The 14,639-nt window shown below is 39.7% G+C and overlaps 1 protein-coding gene across 6 annotated transcripts in view; it reads left to right on the top strand.

The window, feature by feature from the left end:
* Nucleotides 1-14,326, top strand: part of lrch1 (leucine-rich repeats and calponin homology (CH) domain containing 1) — a 100,426-nt gene extending 86,100 nt beyond the window's left edge. For 4 of the 6 annotated variants that reach the window (XM_086267892.1, XM_086267893.1, XM_086267891.1 and 1 more), the window contains one exon: nucleotides 1,993-8,892. In XM_086267892.1, coding sequence (XP_086124018.1) covers nucleotides 1,993-2,277 — 285 coding nt within the window. In that variant the 3' untranslated portion in view covers nucleotides 2,278-8,892. Of the gene's footprint in view, nucleotides 1-1,992 lie in introns of all 6 variants that reach the window. The other 2 variants (XM_086267895.1, XM_086267894.1) reach the window with 1 other exon arrangement.
* Nucleotides 14,327-14,639: the final 313 nt, after the last annotated feature.

Genomic DNA, 14,639 nt, shown 5'->3' with positions numbered 1-14,639 from the left:
TAGTAACATGAAGTTACTAAGGTCAAATACCAAGATGGCATAAAAGTCAACTTTCAAGACTGCAACCTGTGGATAGCTACCCCAAAACCTTTTGTTAAAGTGCTGCCACCTTATGGTGAATGACTAACTTAAAGCCAGTAGCTGGTTAGCTTATGATAGCATAAAGACTGTACACAGATGACCTTTTTTTTCTGAGGAAAAACATCAGTTTGTCATTTTGGCAGCTGTTTCGTATGCATTTTGGGTCTCCATAGGAAACATATTTTTGTGCTTTCATTTTTTATTCAAATTATGTGAAGTTGAGTTTTGACACTCACGGTCTTCCTTATTATTAAGGCCGATTATACCTTATTAGGTTGAAAATAGCTCAGCATTTGAAATGCCGCTGTCTCTCCATTGTCCTTTGTCACTCATCAACCAATCAAAATTAGGAGAGGGCAACATTTACAACATCTCAACTGCAAATAATTGTAGAAGAGAAAACTTAGGCTCGCTTTTGCTAGATTCCTATAATTTTACATAACCATAAATGTTTGAAATGTGTGCTGTGGAAATGAGATCATGGACAACTATAATGCAGCATTAGTCCAAAGACCTGGGTCATTACCAAGGTACTTATGTTTCCCAGCAGGCTGTGCAGAATTAAAGTCTACAGTCAGGAAAGAAAAGTAAACACAGAGGGGTACACCTGCTGTTACATCCCAGCACACCTATAGTTCAAGGCTACCTGGCAGGCGGACCTTGTTACCACTATACTCATCCAGGCTGGCTGTTTCTGCTTGTTTCCAGTTTTTATCTGTAGCTTCATACTGCAAAGCAAGATCAGTCTCAAGGAAAGCAAGAAAAACTACTCATTCTGCTTTTCTGCAGCTGTAGAAACAGAAAAAGACTGGCTTTAGAGGTAGAACTGCTACAGATCTAGAGTTGAGGTCACATTCACAGGCTCCATTTGCCAGTTTAAGAGAAACAGGAGTATGGATTTTTAACGAGGTGCTGCTCAAGGGTGCAGGTTATTAGGGGAAATGCAAACATTAGATTGTTTTTTCTGCAATCTAGCATTAATGCAAAAAAGTAAACAGCAGCATGTGTGAGACGTGTCAGGGTTAATTGGTTATTTTATTACACTTTATGATTGGTAGTTTGATTTTTTTTATTTGATGTTATGTTGATATCTGTGTGTTTGTTTTAGGTTTGTTTTTTTGCTCTCTTATCTGTTAGAAAATTAAAGTTCAAAGGTTTAACCTGCCTTGACCTTTTGACCTCCATCTCTGCTTGCTGGCTGTTTTCTGGCCTCTGTGTTCGCTAGCCGCCATTTAAGCTGCAGCCTGACTGCTTTACTAGTAACGCTTCTGCAAAGCTTCCCTGCGCTTACGTGCTAACAGCTTCTATGCTAATGCGCTGGCCTGCTGCACTGGCTCTCCCATTAGCCACCTCACCTCTTCATCACTGGACTGCTTACTGGGAGGACAAAGGGTTCTGCAGAGGTTCTGAGCCATCCTCTCAGTAAGCATCCCTCCTTCCCCTGCTTGCCTCACCACCAGCTCCTTCACTCTGTGACCTTTGACCTCTGTATCCATTGGTTAACCTTCTGCCTTTTCTCTTTTTTACTTTCCGGCTGGATCGCACCACGTATCCCTCCTCCTTTCCCTTGTCTTCTTCTTCTCATCAACCTTCTTGCTTTTTGTGGAGAATATTTAACCTTTTTCTCATTTCTCAAACTTCAATCCATTTTTTTTATCTACACACTTATGTTTTCCTTCACTTGTTGCCTTTTTTCCTCCTCGTGTCTTTTACCTTTCCATCATATTCTCTCATTTGTTTCATCACACATTCCATTTTATTGCCCTATATTTCTCTTTCTTCTCTGTCCTACTTCATCTTTCCCATCTTTGCTCCCTTCATTCCTTCTCTTCCAACTTCTCCCACTATTTTTCCTCCTTCCTCATTCACTTCCTCATTTCTTCCCTCCTTTCTTCCTAATGGGGGCAACAGTCGTCCCTCTGCTCACCTTATGACATCATCCAGTGCCGCCTGCAGCCGGTTCGCACCACGGTTCGGGCGCTGGTTGCCTTGGATCCAGACAGGAAACGGGAGGAGGCAATCTCAGCTGCAAACCCCACTTCCCCTGGGGCATCAGAGACTCCCTTATTAGTTTCTGTAACCACTCAAACTCCGCCTCCTGCCTGGCAGATCTGGGACCTTATTGGTTCGAGCTTAGTTCACATCCTCTGCCTTGTTCTGCTCTTCGTGGCCTATAGTTGGACCGAGCTGACGTAACCGTGACACCTGCAAGCTCTGCCTTCTTTCTGCCCAGGCTCCTCCTCCTTATTTCTGCTGAATTTGTGTCACACGGGTGGGAAAAATTTCATTTAGTGGCTCTAATCACTCATCTGTTATTATTCGGTCAGTGTTGCAGTAATTAAGTGTTAAATTGCATTCTGTGTGGTGCTAAAATAAGAAAGAGGAATACTTCCCATAAACATAGTGGTCGATGCAATGAGTCTGTTTTTGGAGTCACTGATGGTCAGCCAGTCACCAAATGTAACCATGGCGATCTGTCAAACAACAAGCTCAAATAAACACATGACAATCTAATTTCCTCACATAGAATCTATAATATTTCTATTATTTTTAATGAGCACCATCCCATGTGACACAAATGCAGCATCAGCATGAGTGGATGCCTCTTCTTTTATCCTCCTTTTATCCTTCTATGACGTCTTTGCAATAAACTGACACATAACAAAAGCAGGGCATGCAGAGTAATAGGTTATCTGAAGTCAATGATGTCTTATCAACATGTTGGCCAGCAGAGATAATCACATCTGTGCAGGACCGAGGGCTTATTGCTTTTCTCTGGGTCACGTCAGTCTGGGGCTCTGAAACGGTTGAATTTCACTGAAATTTCTTGCAGAGGGAGTGAATATGCCAGTATTTGTACCACTTCCATAGCAGTGATCAGATTTTAATTTTGGATTAGTGGGCAGTATTTTGCAGCCTTTTGGAGGTCTAGTGGTGAACTGACTGAAAAAGAAGCTCTGAAATATTGTCTGAAAAGGTGTGATCAAAGAGTTCTGGAAAGATCACTATAAAAATCCTAAACCATGCTGCATTTAAATTTGGCCCCCTCTTCACTTTCAACCTTATCGTCTATTCTTAGACAATTGCTATTTATAGGTTTCTCCCTGAAAGTCCTCTTAGGACCATTTGCTCTGTAAATACATTCACCACAGTTTTCAGACCAGTGAGAGCCCACATTACAATCTGTTTCAAACTTTCAAACCTTATTGCTGGTGATGACATTTAATGCTCTGACTAGAACTGAGCACTTCAGTTTAAGTCCACAGTTCCAAGGTCCAGAGGAGGCACTTCAGGTTTGAAGAATGACGAGAAACATGCTGCATTTTTTTCTGAATTGTTCACATTGTTGAGCTTCATGGATTCATACCCCAGAATCAAATACTGAAACTTTCTGGGGCATTGAAGGGAGACTATATGGTGGAACCAGCCTTATTTTGTAGTGTGTACTAGCTAAATGCAGGAGTTCTTTGTCCACAGAAAGACTACCTTCACTTTGGTTTTCCTTAATGCAGCTTGTCCACTTGTCTTAAAAAAAAAAGAGAGAGACTAAATATATCAGTGGATGATCAGTCTTTGAACGCACTGGAGGAGATCCAGCACCCATTAGTGCAAGTGCACAGGGACAGAACAGGACTTTAGGGAAGGAGTCTAAAAATAGTCTGTACTGTGAAAGCGGTCCAGAGGTGCACAAGAAGATGAACTTGAAGTGGGGCCAAACTTAAAATGGGAGTGCTTTTTCTTTTTACATCTTTTACATCACGGGCGATCGTGGCTCAAGAGTTGGGAGTTTGCCTTGTAATTGGAAGGTTGCTGGTTCGAGCCCCGGCTTGGACAGTCTTGCTCGTTGTGTCCTTGGGCAAGACACTTCACCTGTTGCCTACTGGTGGTGATCAGAGGGCCCGGTGGCGCCAGTGTCCGGCAGCCTTGCCTCTGTCAGGGTGGCTGTGGCTACAATGTAGCTTGCCATCACCAGTGTGTGACTGTGTGTGTAAAGCGCTTTGGGGTCCTTAAGGACTAGTAAAGCGCTATACAAATACAGGCCATTCACCATCTTTAAAAGCCTTTACCAGGTTTTTAACCTGCACTGGTGTGGTGGTTTACATACCCTCAGTCAAATTACTTCTTGGTCTGTTAATAAAATGTCCCTGTGCTAACAATAGCTGATGATGCTTCTTGTGTGTATGATTTACTTTAAGTTAATGTGGGAATTGATACCCCAAAGAACTTTCCCCGTCTTGTAAGCTTCCAAACACCACCTACTCCACTACAGTAGCAGAACAGAACACATTCACATTATGATGGTAGTCTGTAAATATGGAAGACACAGTCAGGTTTTGAGGTCAGACAATTAAGATGTGATTAAAGTGGAGACTTTCAGCTGCAATTCAAAGAATTTAATGAAATTATTATATTAATTGTTTAGAAATTATATTTTATACACAAATCCCCTTTCTCAGAGGCTTAATATGTGGTGATTGCATAGTAAAACTAAAAAACTGTTCACAGCCAGGTAAGGTTTACTCCTTCAGTATTCCATGACAGATTAGGCAGATTATAGACCTGTTTTACCTAAGACACGAAAATATAACGGCTGTAATCATTCAGTTGTATTTTATTGAAAGTGAAAATGGCAAGAACTTCTAGGAACTGGGATTTATTATAAAACGATATCTTTTAAAAAATTCTCATAACTATAAATACAAAACATTTAAAGTAAAACTAGTGCGTGCATTCAGAGCAGTGATAGGAAACCTTGTGTGTGTGGGACTTCACGTCTTTCCCACACTCAGGGACACTTTGGGTGCCCTTTTGATCTTAACATCCACCAGCCCCTCTTTATATTCTCTCAATTAGATCTTTTATTTCAGTTAAATAATAAATAGATTATAATTTGTTTGTAGATTATTGTTACACTGCAGGTGCAAATGTAATGTACTTGGTTTCATGTAGCACTTTTCTAATCACTAAGCACTTCATTACCTTCGCTTCCATGGCAAATTCACCAGTCACCATGATACCTGTGATAGTTCCCCATTAACTCTGTCTCCAGTTTACATTAAAAATACTCACAGACATGGCATATTCCATATTTGTCCCACACTGGGGACTCAGTCTCAGTACGCCTGAATGTGCAAACATTTGTAGCATCTTTACAATATAAAATTTTAAAATCTTCTAATTTCACTGTGTTCTGGGTTACTTTAGGTGAAGTCGATCAGTTTTTAATGCTGTGCAATGTCAAAACAGCTCAAAATTCACCTTAACAGTATAAAGGTTAAGGAGGTGGGAGTATCAGGTGTACAATCAATGAACATCTCCATGAATGGAAATACAGAAGGCTAACAAGAAGGAGCAAATCACTGGTTACACTTAGAAACCGTTAGCCCAGGGTAGAGTTTGTCAGAAACATGTAAAAGAGCCTGCACAGTTATGACAAATAGTCCTTTAGACAAATGAAACAAAGTTCAACAGTATCAGAATGATGGGGAAAAAAGAGCAATGGCTCATGATCCAAAGAAAACCACATCACCTGTCAAACAGCACAGAGGGAGTGTTATGGTACCGACCTTTAAGATCACCATGACTGATGGTTGATGATTTGATTGCTGATAAAAGTAGGATGAATCGTGAAGTGTACAGGGCTGTACTCTGGTCAGATTCAGCCAAATGCAGCAAAACTGATCAGACAGCGTAACACAGTAGAAATTGACAATGATACAAAGCATAGCGTTTTCTCAAGGCAAAGAAGTTCGATATTCTTCAACTCAGTCATCTTAACCGAGAAGAGCAGCTTTTCAGTTACTGAAGATGAAACTGAAGACACAAAGACCCAAATGAAGGTGGCCACAGTAAAGACCGAGCAAATGCTGTGAATCCAGGGCTGGAGCATAACGGTATTTGTTTATATCCATAAATGACTTTGTCATTGACAGCAAAGTATTTTCATCAATTTGTTGAAAACAATCTTTATATTTCAAATCGTGTAAGTTTGTCCACTTACTTTTGAGCCTCTGAAAGTGGTTGACTGTAAAAATGCAATACTTTTGTTAAACACCTTGAATTAAAGCCGGAAGTCTGCACTTCAGATACACAATTTTGCCTCTGTGCACCACTGTGGTGTACAAAGAAAATGCCACTGTATTAAGACGGGCTGAACTTGGTTCTGACTGGCTCTGGGAAAACCGACCCAGTCAACGAGCTCATTTGTATTTTATAGTGTTGTATAAAAATCAGGCAAAATCTCAGTTAAATTAATCTTCATGTTTTCTTAAATGGCATCTAATATCACGCTGCTGTATTTTTACTGCATGTCACACTACAATGAGTGTTACAGTTAATGATAATAATGATGCCATGATGATTTGTCAAGTGTTAACTTGGATGTAAAAACTGCAGACCTCCAAACTGGCTGCTACAGTACTGCTGAGGTCCTGTTTTATCATATGTGAACTTTTACCCGACTGCCCCCTGCTCTTTTGGAGTTTTCTTTTTTAGACTGACTGAAGTTACAGACTTGAATATGATTGATCCCGAGTATCAGAATGGGTGAACTACAGAAGCACAGGTTTCCTGTACGGAGACGCTCACCATTACAGAGCCACACAAACAGTATTTGCTCTTTTCCTGACGTCTAAAGTCTTGAAGCAAACGGAAGCCATATTTCACTTGTTGATTATTCAAAACCAGTTGGATGTATTTTCATGTCTTTGTTTGCCTAAAGGATTATTTAAAAGCTCTATTTATGAGATGTGTGATGTTTTGAAACTTGAGGAAAATGTGAATTTTATTTATTTTTACGTTTGTCCGGCACCTGCAGAGAGAACATTTTAAGTTACATCACTGAGCTCTGCTGCACCCTGATATGCAATGTGACTGTTTTTGGAGAATATTTGAAGGGCTAAAGTAACCCGATGAGTTTATAAGTTATATATTAGTCTTCTGTATATGGAGCAGTTGCAGACTGTTCTGTTTGAATTGAAAACTAAAGGAATGTGGACATGTGCCCACTGAATCTTTAAAGACACAACTATGCCTGACAGCTCACTGGGTGAATGAGAACAGAGGTCTTCTCCAGTATTTATAGTTTATAGTTGTGATGGTATGAAAATGGTAAATATCTTTATGTATGAATGATCGCCATGAAGCTGGACAACAGATAAGCTTTTGAACAATGTGATTATTTGAAGTAGTTTACTGCTTGTTCAAATTCCATGAAATGATTTGAAGAGTAAATGTGATTTGCTGTCGATGCCACATTCTCTGCACAGATTTCATGTAAGAACGATTATTTTTATGACCTGTGTATGATATTAGAACTTGTTAAAGATCAGTAATAAATACAGTTTAGGGATTTTTTTTGCTCTACGGTGTCATTGTTTAGGCAGCCATAGGTCCATCCATGTGAAATAAGAAATGGTCAGAGTACAACTAGGATTTGATATTGAAACCTTTTCAGGTCTAACATGTGGAGGTTTCATGTGCTCATTTCATTCCCAACCATATTCAGATCTACACAGATTCAATAAAATCACAAAAAATAGAAAGTGGACCAACGTCAGCTGTCATCTCCATGTTCATTTTTTTTTCATGACCTACATCCGGTTTAGCCATATGCAGACTGATGCACTGCTTTTATGTCTGAATAAAGCCACTTTTCTACAAGAGTTCTTTTTTCTCACACATAGTGTGTCAACCAATCAGATTGGACGAAGAGGTGACATTTAAAAAAACTGGCCTTATTTTGGACATTATATTGCAAACAGGGACGTTTGACTTGCAGATGTATCAAAGGCAGACACATTGTGCTCATTTACAATAACAATTACAATACTTTTAGTTTGATGCTAGTTAGTTAGGGTAGCTTTGCATAATTTATAATTCAAAACAATCCTTAATTATACCACAGTGGCTTTGGTGCAGCTCCTGAGTTCATACCACTCCCTTTAAACCAACATTCTTCTTACTGGCTGCCACTAGCACACAGTAGCTCTGAACAAGGCTGTGCGCCTGTGTCATCACAGGTGGGCAGTAAAAAAAAAAAAAGAAAGAGACATAGCTTCATGGTTGGAAAATAAAGCTAATGGTGAAGTGCATTACAACTGCATTCTATCAGAAGGCCACCGGATGGTGATAGCTGTTGTTGCAAAAAGACTTCTGGCCTTTAGAAGATTTCAGGAATACACCTTCCTCTCTTGTGTTTTTTTATTATGACTCATATTGGGTAAAATACTAAAGTTTATTTAGTAAATCTCAGTCTTGGAGGATATATCTGTGGTATGAAAACATGCGCTCTTTGATTAACATCTTGTCAAAGTTATTAGCTAATGACTTAGGATTGACTAATGATGTCAGAAACTGAGTCCACGCTTCAGACTGCTCCAACTGAACTGTCTGAGTGTAATGGACGGTTAACTTAACATCACGTGTTGCATCGTTATACATATAAACTCTAAACTAACTCTCAACAGAAAAGCAGCACTAAGCTAAGACGAAGCTAGAGTTGCACGTATTGAATGTGCAGACATACGTGCAATAACAGACGTTAGATTTAAGTGTTGACTAAACCCAGTGCCGCCTTTGTCTCTTTCCTGTCTCTACTTCTGCTCCCACATTTCTTCCTTCCCTCTCTCTCTTGCTCTCTTTCTTCTCTCCTGCTGTTTTTTTCTCTCCCTGCTTTTGCTCTTGCAGGACAAACTGTGTCTTCCTCACCACATCCTGGAGGAGAAAGGCCTGGTCAAAGTGTCCATCACGGTGCAGGCTCTGGTGGATGAAGCCTCCCCCAGACACTCTGCCCTGACGTGAGCAGTAAAGATGGGCGGAGCTTCAACCGACTGACACGTACCACAGACACTCACCCAGATGAAATCGCTCATGTGATTTCACACAACGCTAAAAAAAAGCCTCCGATCCTTCATGAGCTTAAGTAACAGAGTGGTTTTTTTGTTTGTTTGTTTTTTAAAATAGTATTCAAGGATAAAAAATGGTGTTAAGGGAACTAAACCCATCAGAAGTGTATTATCTACTAATTCATAAGAGGACAGTTTTTTTGGACAATTAAGATTTTACCATCGTGCCAAGCCAAGGGTGTGCTAGGAAACTCAAATTATCTTTTTTGTTTGTTTGTTTGTTTGATGTCATCTTCTTACACTGGTTGGTACCAAACTTTTGAACCATGAAGACCAATGTGACAGAAAGTGAGATTGGATTTTGAGAGTAGAACCAGAAAAGTTTGGGGAAAATATCACAAATAACGTGAGAGAAAAGGCTCAAAGTTTAGAAAGTGTCATAATATATTATAAAAAAAATATAGATTTATTCTTTTGAAATAATAATTTTAATCTTAAATCTGCAATTTGGGGAGGAGGGGGTTTTATAATTCTTCCATTCAATTATTTACCTCAATTTTCTTTCTTTTTTATACAACTTAATTGGTATATTCTTTAAAAAAGATGCATCTGTGTTCTCAAAATCAATGTTTTCGTTCTCTGACTGTGGCTCTGGTAATGTGTTGTTTTAAATCCACGATTGAACTCTAAATTGCGAGTGGATTGGCTGGAGCCAAAGCCTTTGTGGCGTACTGCAGTTGCACCAACTTCACCAGGTTATATCATGGTGTCTATGCACATGTTAACAAATGATTTTTATTAAATTATCAGTTATGTTTCTACAGATTTTTTTTTTTCCTACTAAGGTTTCTGGTGAAGTGTTTTTGGACTGTGTGAGTAATTAGTGTGTTGCTCTCACTACCCTGAAAAGAATAAAACCAAAATACTTTAGTCTTAATGTAGAGGGAGTCGGCTTTTACCTGCAGTTTGTATTTAAACACGAAACTATTTATAATATAAAGAGATGCAGAGAAAATCCGCTTGAGTTGTTATATACAGTCAAAAAGAAAGAAGGCCAAAATATTTTTCTCTAATATATTTTAGGTATAACTGTATGTGTTTTATACATTTTTAGTAGTATGACTTTGTGTGGAGCTGTCTGCTCGTCCATGAGGCAGGTCTGAGTGTGCGTTAGTCTGGGGACACTAATCTGTGTTTCTCAAGCTTCTGATGGATTCCAGGTGATTATTTTCTTACCCTCTATCCTTTTACGCGTGTTGGTAGTCAGTGCTCACATAAGGAACCTGGAAACGTTTTCAGACTTGGTCCGTGAAGCTCCTATTGTGGTATTTGTCATGAGATGCAGTTTGCTAATGTGCCAAAACATGTGGTGGTAGTGGAACAAATGAACAAACAAAAGCAAAAACCAGTCAGTGTTTCAAGGGAACATTATGCATCACTGTGGTCATGGATGGATTACTGAACAGGCCTACAGTTACAGGGACCCACGGTCAGGGTGGCCCAGCTCAGAGCCCCAATTTGAAGGGATCAGCTAATTTCATCTGGAACATTAAAAAGAAAAAGAAAACACAGACCCAGGGTGACTACAAAGAGATAAAAATCAGTGACAAAAGGTCACAAAACAACCCACCAAAAAATGGTAATAACAGTGACTCACCATAACTACAAAGAGACAAAAAATGAATGCAAAGAAACAAAACCAAAAGTACCCACAAAAAGATAAAAAAACTGACTCCTCATAACTACAGAGAGACATGACTACAGCCAGACAAAACAAAAACTACCCGCAAAGAGACACAACACACTCAACATGACTACAAAGAGACACACAATAACTAAGAATCTGCATCTGTAGAGACAGATAATAAAAAACAACAGATGGTCACACCACAACAACAAAGAGACAGAAACTAACCACAAACAAACAAACAAGCTTTATTTGTTACATACACAATCATACAGAGTACGACATGCAGTGAAATGTTTTGTGTCCGAGCTGCGAACAGGCTGCAGACGTAGCCACGCCATTCCAGGGCTTGGTTTTTTAGCATGGGCGGTCTAGCCAGGACCCTTACTGTATACACAACAAGTGACTACAAAGAAACTGCAAAAAACACCACAGAGAAACATTGCACTAATACACACAAAACGACTTCAAGAGACGACAAATAGACAACATCCATGAGGACAAACAGACTGACCAAAAAAACAAACCCATTATACTGTAATAGACTAGAGGCTCTGGATGATGTCATTCTCCACTGTAGAAAGGGTCTGCGCCCGGGGGCCTGTTGTTGAGTAATATGTCTATGTCTGAGCTTCAGGCCTCGTAGACCACCTGAAACTGTATGTGACTTTTATATTTCAGGTGTGTGTGAAGACGAGATTTTCATGTAGCCATCGCCCTAGCTCAGACAGTCTCAGCTAGTTAAGACTCTACCATTTTTTTAAACTCTTAAAACACTATGTTAAAAAAAACATCCCTAGGTTTAAAAACTTGAGTCTAATGAGGTTTTTGCTGCTTAGCAGTCAATATGAAGATGTTAAAATGAAACGCTCCTCTGCTGAACAGTTGAGCACATGAGGGGCTCGTGAGTGAACTGGTTCTACCCTCTGAGGTTTAGGCCAGAGCTGTTGGTGTGTGAGATCAGAGACTGTGTGACTCAGGGTAGGTTTGGGTTTACTACACTGTTGGCCCTTCATTCCACAGCCTGCTACGTCAACAGTATCAGTGTGTGTGTGTGTGTGTGTGTGTGTGTGTGTGTGTGTGTGTGTGTGTGTGTGAAATCAAGGCAGTTGCTGGTTGGTCTTTTGAAACATGTGGTTGTGCAGACCTGGCTCAGACTGAGATTTTAAAGGGGTAGTAGGAAGTATTATTTTGAATAACATTATTATGGACTTTGATCAGCCTCTGCTGTGTGATTGCATTGATACACAACAGTTATGTTGTACTGTTTGGCAGATTTACTTGTCAGACAAGTGCTGGACTTGTTTCTGAAACTAAGGTTTATGCTATATAGCAAGTTTAACAAAGCTACTTTTTCTTTGCATTAGCTGGCTCGGCAAAACCTGAAACCACAGTCATCACATATCACAACACTGTTATCAGCGTCCTGGGTTAACACAGGCGTTCTGCTTCAGGCTCCGGGTGTGCTAGCATAAAAGTGACTGTGGGACGCCTGATTTGACTGTTTTTATTCACAAAATAAACCAACCATGTACTGCCTACTTCAGTCTTATCCAGGAATGTACAGGATATAAAATAAATGACCAGTTAGTTATATGTTTAGCATAAGTTACCATGGTCATTAGACCAGATTTTTAAAAAGGGCTGCACTTGAGACATTCGCTAACCCAAATCTTCTTACTGCCCCTTTAAAACAAGCATTACATTATGTTTTCCTCCAAAATGCCAGAATGTCACCACATGAAACAGCAACATTCAACAACATTGTATGAATGGGGGATTACATTTTTGGGTTGTTTTTTTTTTTTTAATTGTTTGTTGTTGTTTTTTCCTGTGCAGCTTGGAATCCAAAGCTTGAGCTACTTAAATATTCAGCAGTAATTAGAAAGAACTCCATAATAAATAGATAAATGCTTCCACTGGATAGATTTGACAGTTGCCAAAACAAACCTTTTTCTCTCCTGTGATAAAACATAAAGGATTTAATGTAAATGTGCTGTATGCCTGTGTACATATTATTTATCACAAGGATTTTTTGTATTGTTGAATTTGTTTGTTCATGTACTGTATATTTCACCATGAAACACTCACATTAGCAAATAAAAAGCTCAATGTTTTTTTTTAACCTAGAGATTAAGTTTGTTTAAACAAAAACAGACCATAATTCTTCCATCAATAAATCCATTTTTCTGCCACTTATCTGTGCCACAGGGGCAGCGGTCTAAGAGGACCGATCCTATCTTCTCTGCTACCAGCTGCTATCTTATCCAGAGGGAGACCGAGGGGTTCCCAGGCCAGTCAAAAGACACGATCTCTTATTTTAGTCCGATGTCCTAATCATCTCAGCTGGTTTACATAGACTGCGGGGGAAAATTACTCAGATTGACGATTTCTGATTGACGGAGTTATGTGTTTAAGGGAGAGCTCAGACATCCATCAGAGGAACCTCATTTCTGCTGCTTGTATCAATGATGTTGTTCCTTCAGTTGCTGCCCTGAGTTCGTGAACAGGGTAAGAATGTACTCATTCATCCCTACAATGAGCTTTAGCAACTGTGGATCAGGATGCCAGTTCCCCTACTGCTCACTTTCAACCAGCCCACAAAGTACTGAATGGGGTGCCACCCCCTACTGGGAGTGCCATCACTACTGGGGCCCCTACTGCGGCTACTGCCCCTGAACCCCTCTCTCAGGTGAGTTAACTGGTCTGATGGCTTCTTCTACGTAGGGGTGTTTTAAATCATTCTTAGCCTGTCCCCCTCACCCTACCATTGCTCCTGGGATCATGCAGGCATGCATACCCCTCCACTCCATAATAAGTTGTTGATTCATGCAGGGAAACATACTTATTACATTCTTAATAACAATGTAATAAATATTAAATATAACACAGTACAGTGAGAAAACTACCACTATGAGGATTAACATGTCGGCTTTAGCTGTGACATAAGTAACAGAGCCGGATGATTCCGGCGTGCTTATTTTGAATCTCTATCTGCATTTCTTCACATAATCATGCCATTTTCCACAGATCTGTGCACATCATGTCACAGCGTTTTGGGAAAAAGCAATAAAACCAAACTGGCTGCTTCCCCAACAGAATCTGCACTTTAAACTTGTATTTATATCTTTGTTTTGGCAACTGAGCAAATCTGAAGTCACCTTTGAAAATGAGATGGAGAGTTAAAGGGCCAGTGTGGGGGGTTTACTGGGAGTTATAAGTAGAAATGTAATATTTACTTGTGTTATTATAGGTCACCATCAAGTGTGAGATCAGAAGGAACAAACCAAACACTGTCTCTTAAGAGGGCTAAAGAGTGGCGATGCCACTAAATCCTACACACTGATCCTTTAAGGTTCCAAACGTGACGCTGTTGTAAAATATGTAAATGTGTGCCTGCTGAACCTAAAGCAGTGTGTGTTTTTGTTTTAAGGTTTCATCTTTTGTACAAATCTATTGTCCAGAAACAGCCTGTACTCACATTTTTGTACTTTGACTGGGAGCACATTTATTTTTTATGTGGCTTATTTTCAGGTTTGTTGAAATTTGGATGTAACATACCCTTTTGTAACGCTTTGTGAACCTTTGTGTAAGTTTTTGTTGTACAGCAACTCAAATCTACATGCATGAATAGTCCCTGTAACGTCGCCTTAACTGCTGTGAATACTGTATATACTGTACTGTATTTCACTTTATCAGTAAAGACCTCACCTGAAACAAAAGTCTGTTGTTGGCTCATTTGTATAAGTTTTTTTTCTCCTCCCTTGAATTTCTCTAAAATTTGACTCTATTGATGCATCATTTCTGATATTGAACGAGTCTCCTCGGTCAAACTGGACAGCATTAATATAGCGTGGTTCTTGGTGGCAGGAGAAACTAGAGTACTAGAGAACGTGCACATCTTACTTAAAGACCAAGTCTGGGTTTGTACCAGGCAACAGTGCTAACCACTAAGTTGCACTTGGCAACGGTAGGGAGGAAGATTTTACTTTTAACAGGTAGAGACTTGCAGCAGAACCAGGCTG

This window comes from Aulonocara sp. 'chitande type north' Nkhata Bay, linkage group LG16 (genome assembly GCF_057382095.1).
Source record: "Aulonocara sp. 'chitande type north' Nkhata Bay isolate Kocher_YH1m ecotype deep benthic linkage group LG16, A_spYH_male_GT1.1, whole genome shotgun sequence".
NCBI classification, from domain to species: domain Eukaryota; kingdom Metazoa; phylum Chordata; class Actinopteri; order Cichliformes; family Cichlidae; genus Aulonocara; species Aulonocara sp. 'chitande type north' Nkhata Bay.
This window is presented reverse-complemented; position numbering and strand designations above follow the sequence as displayed.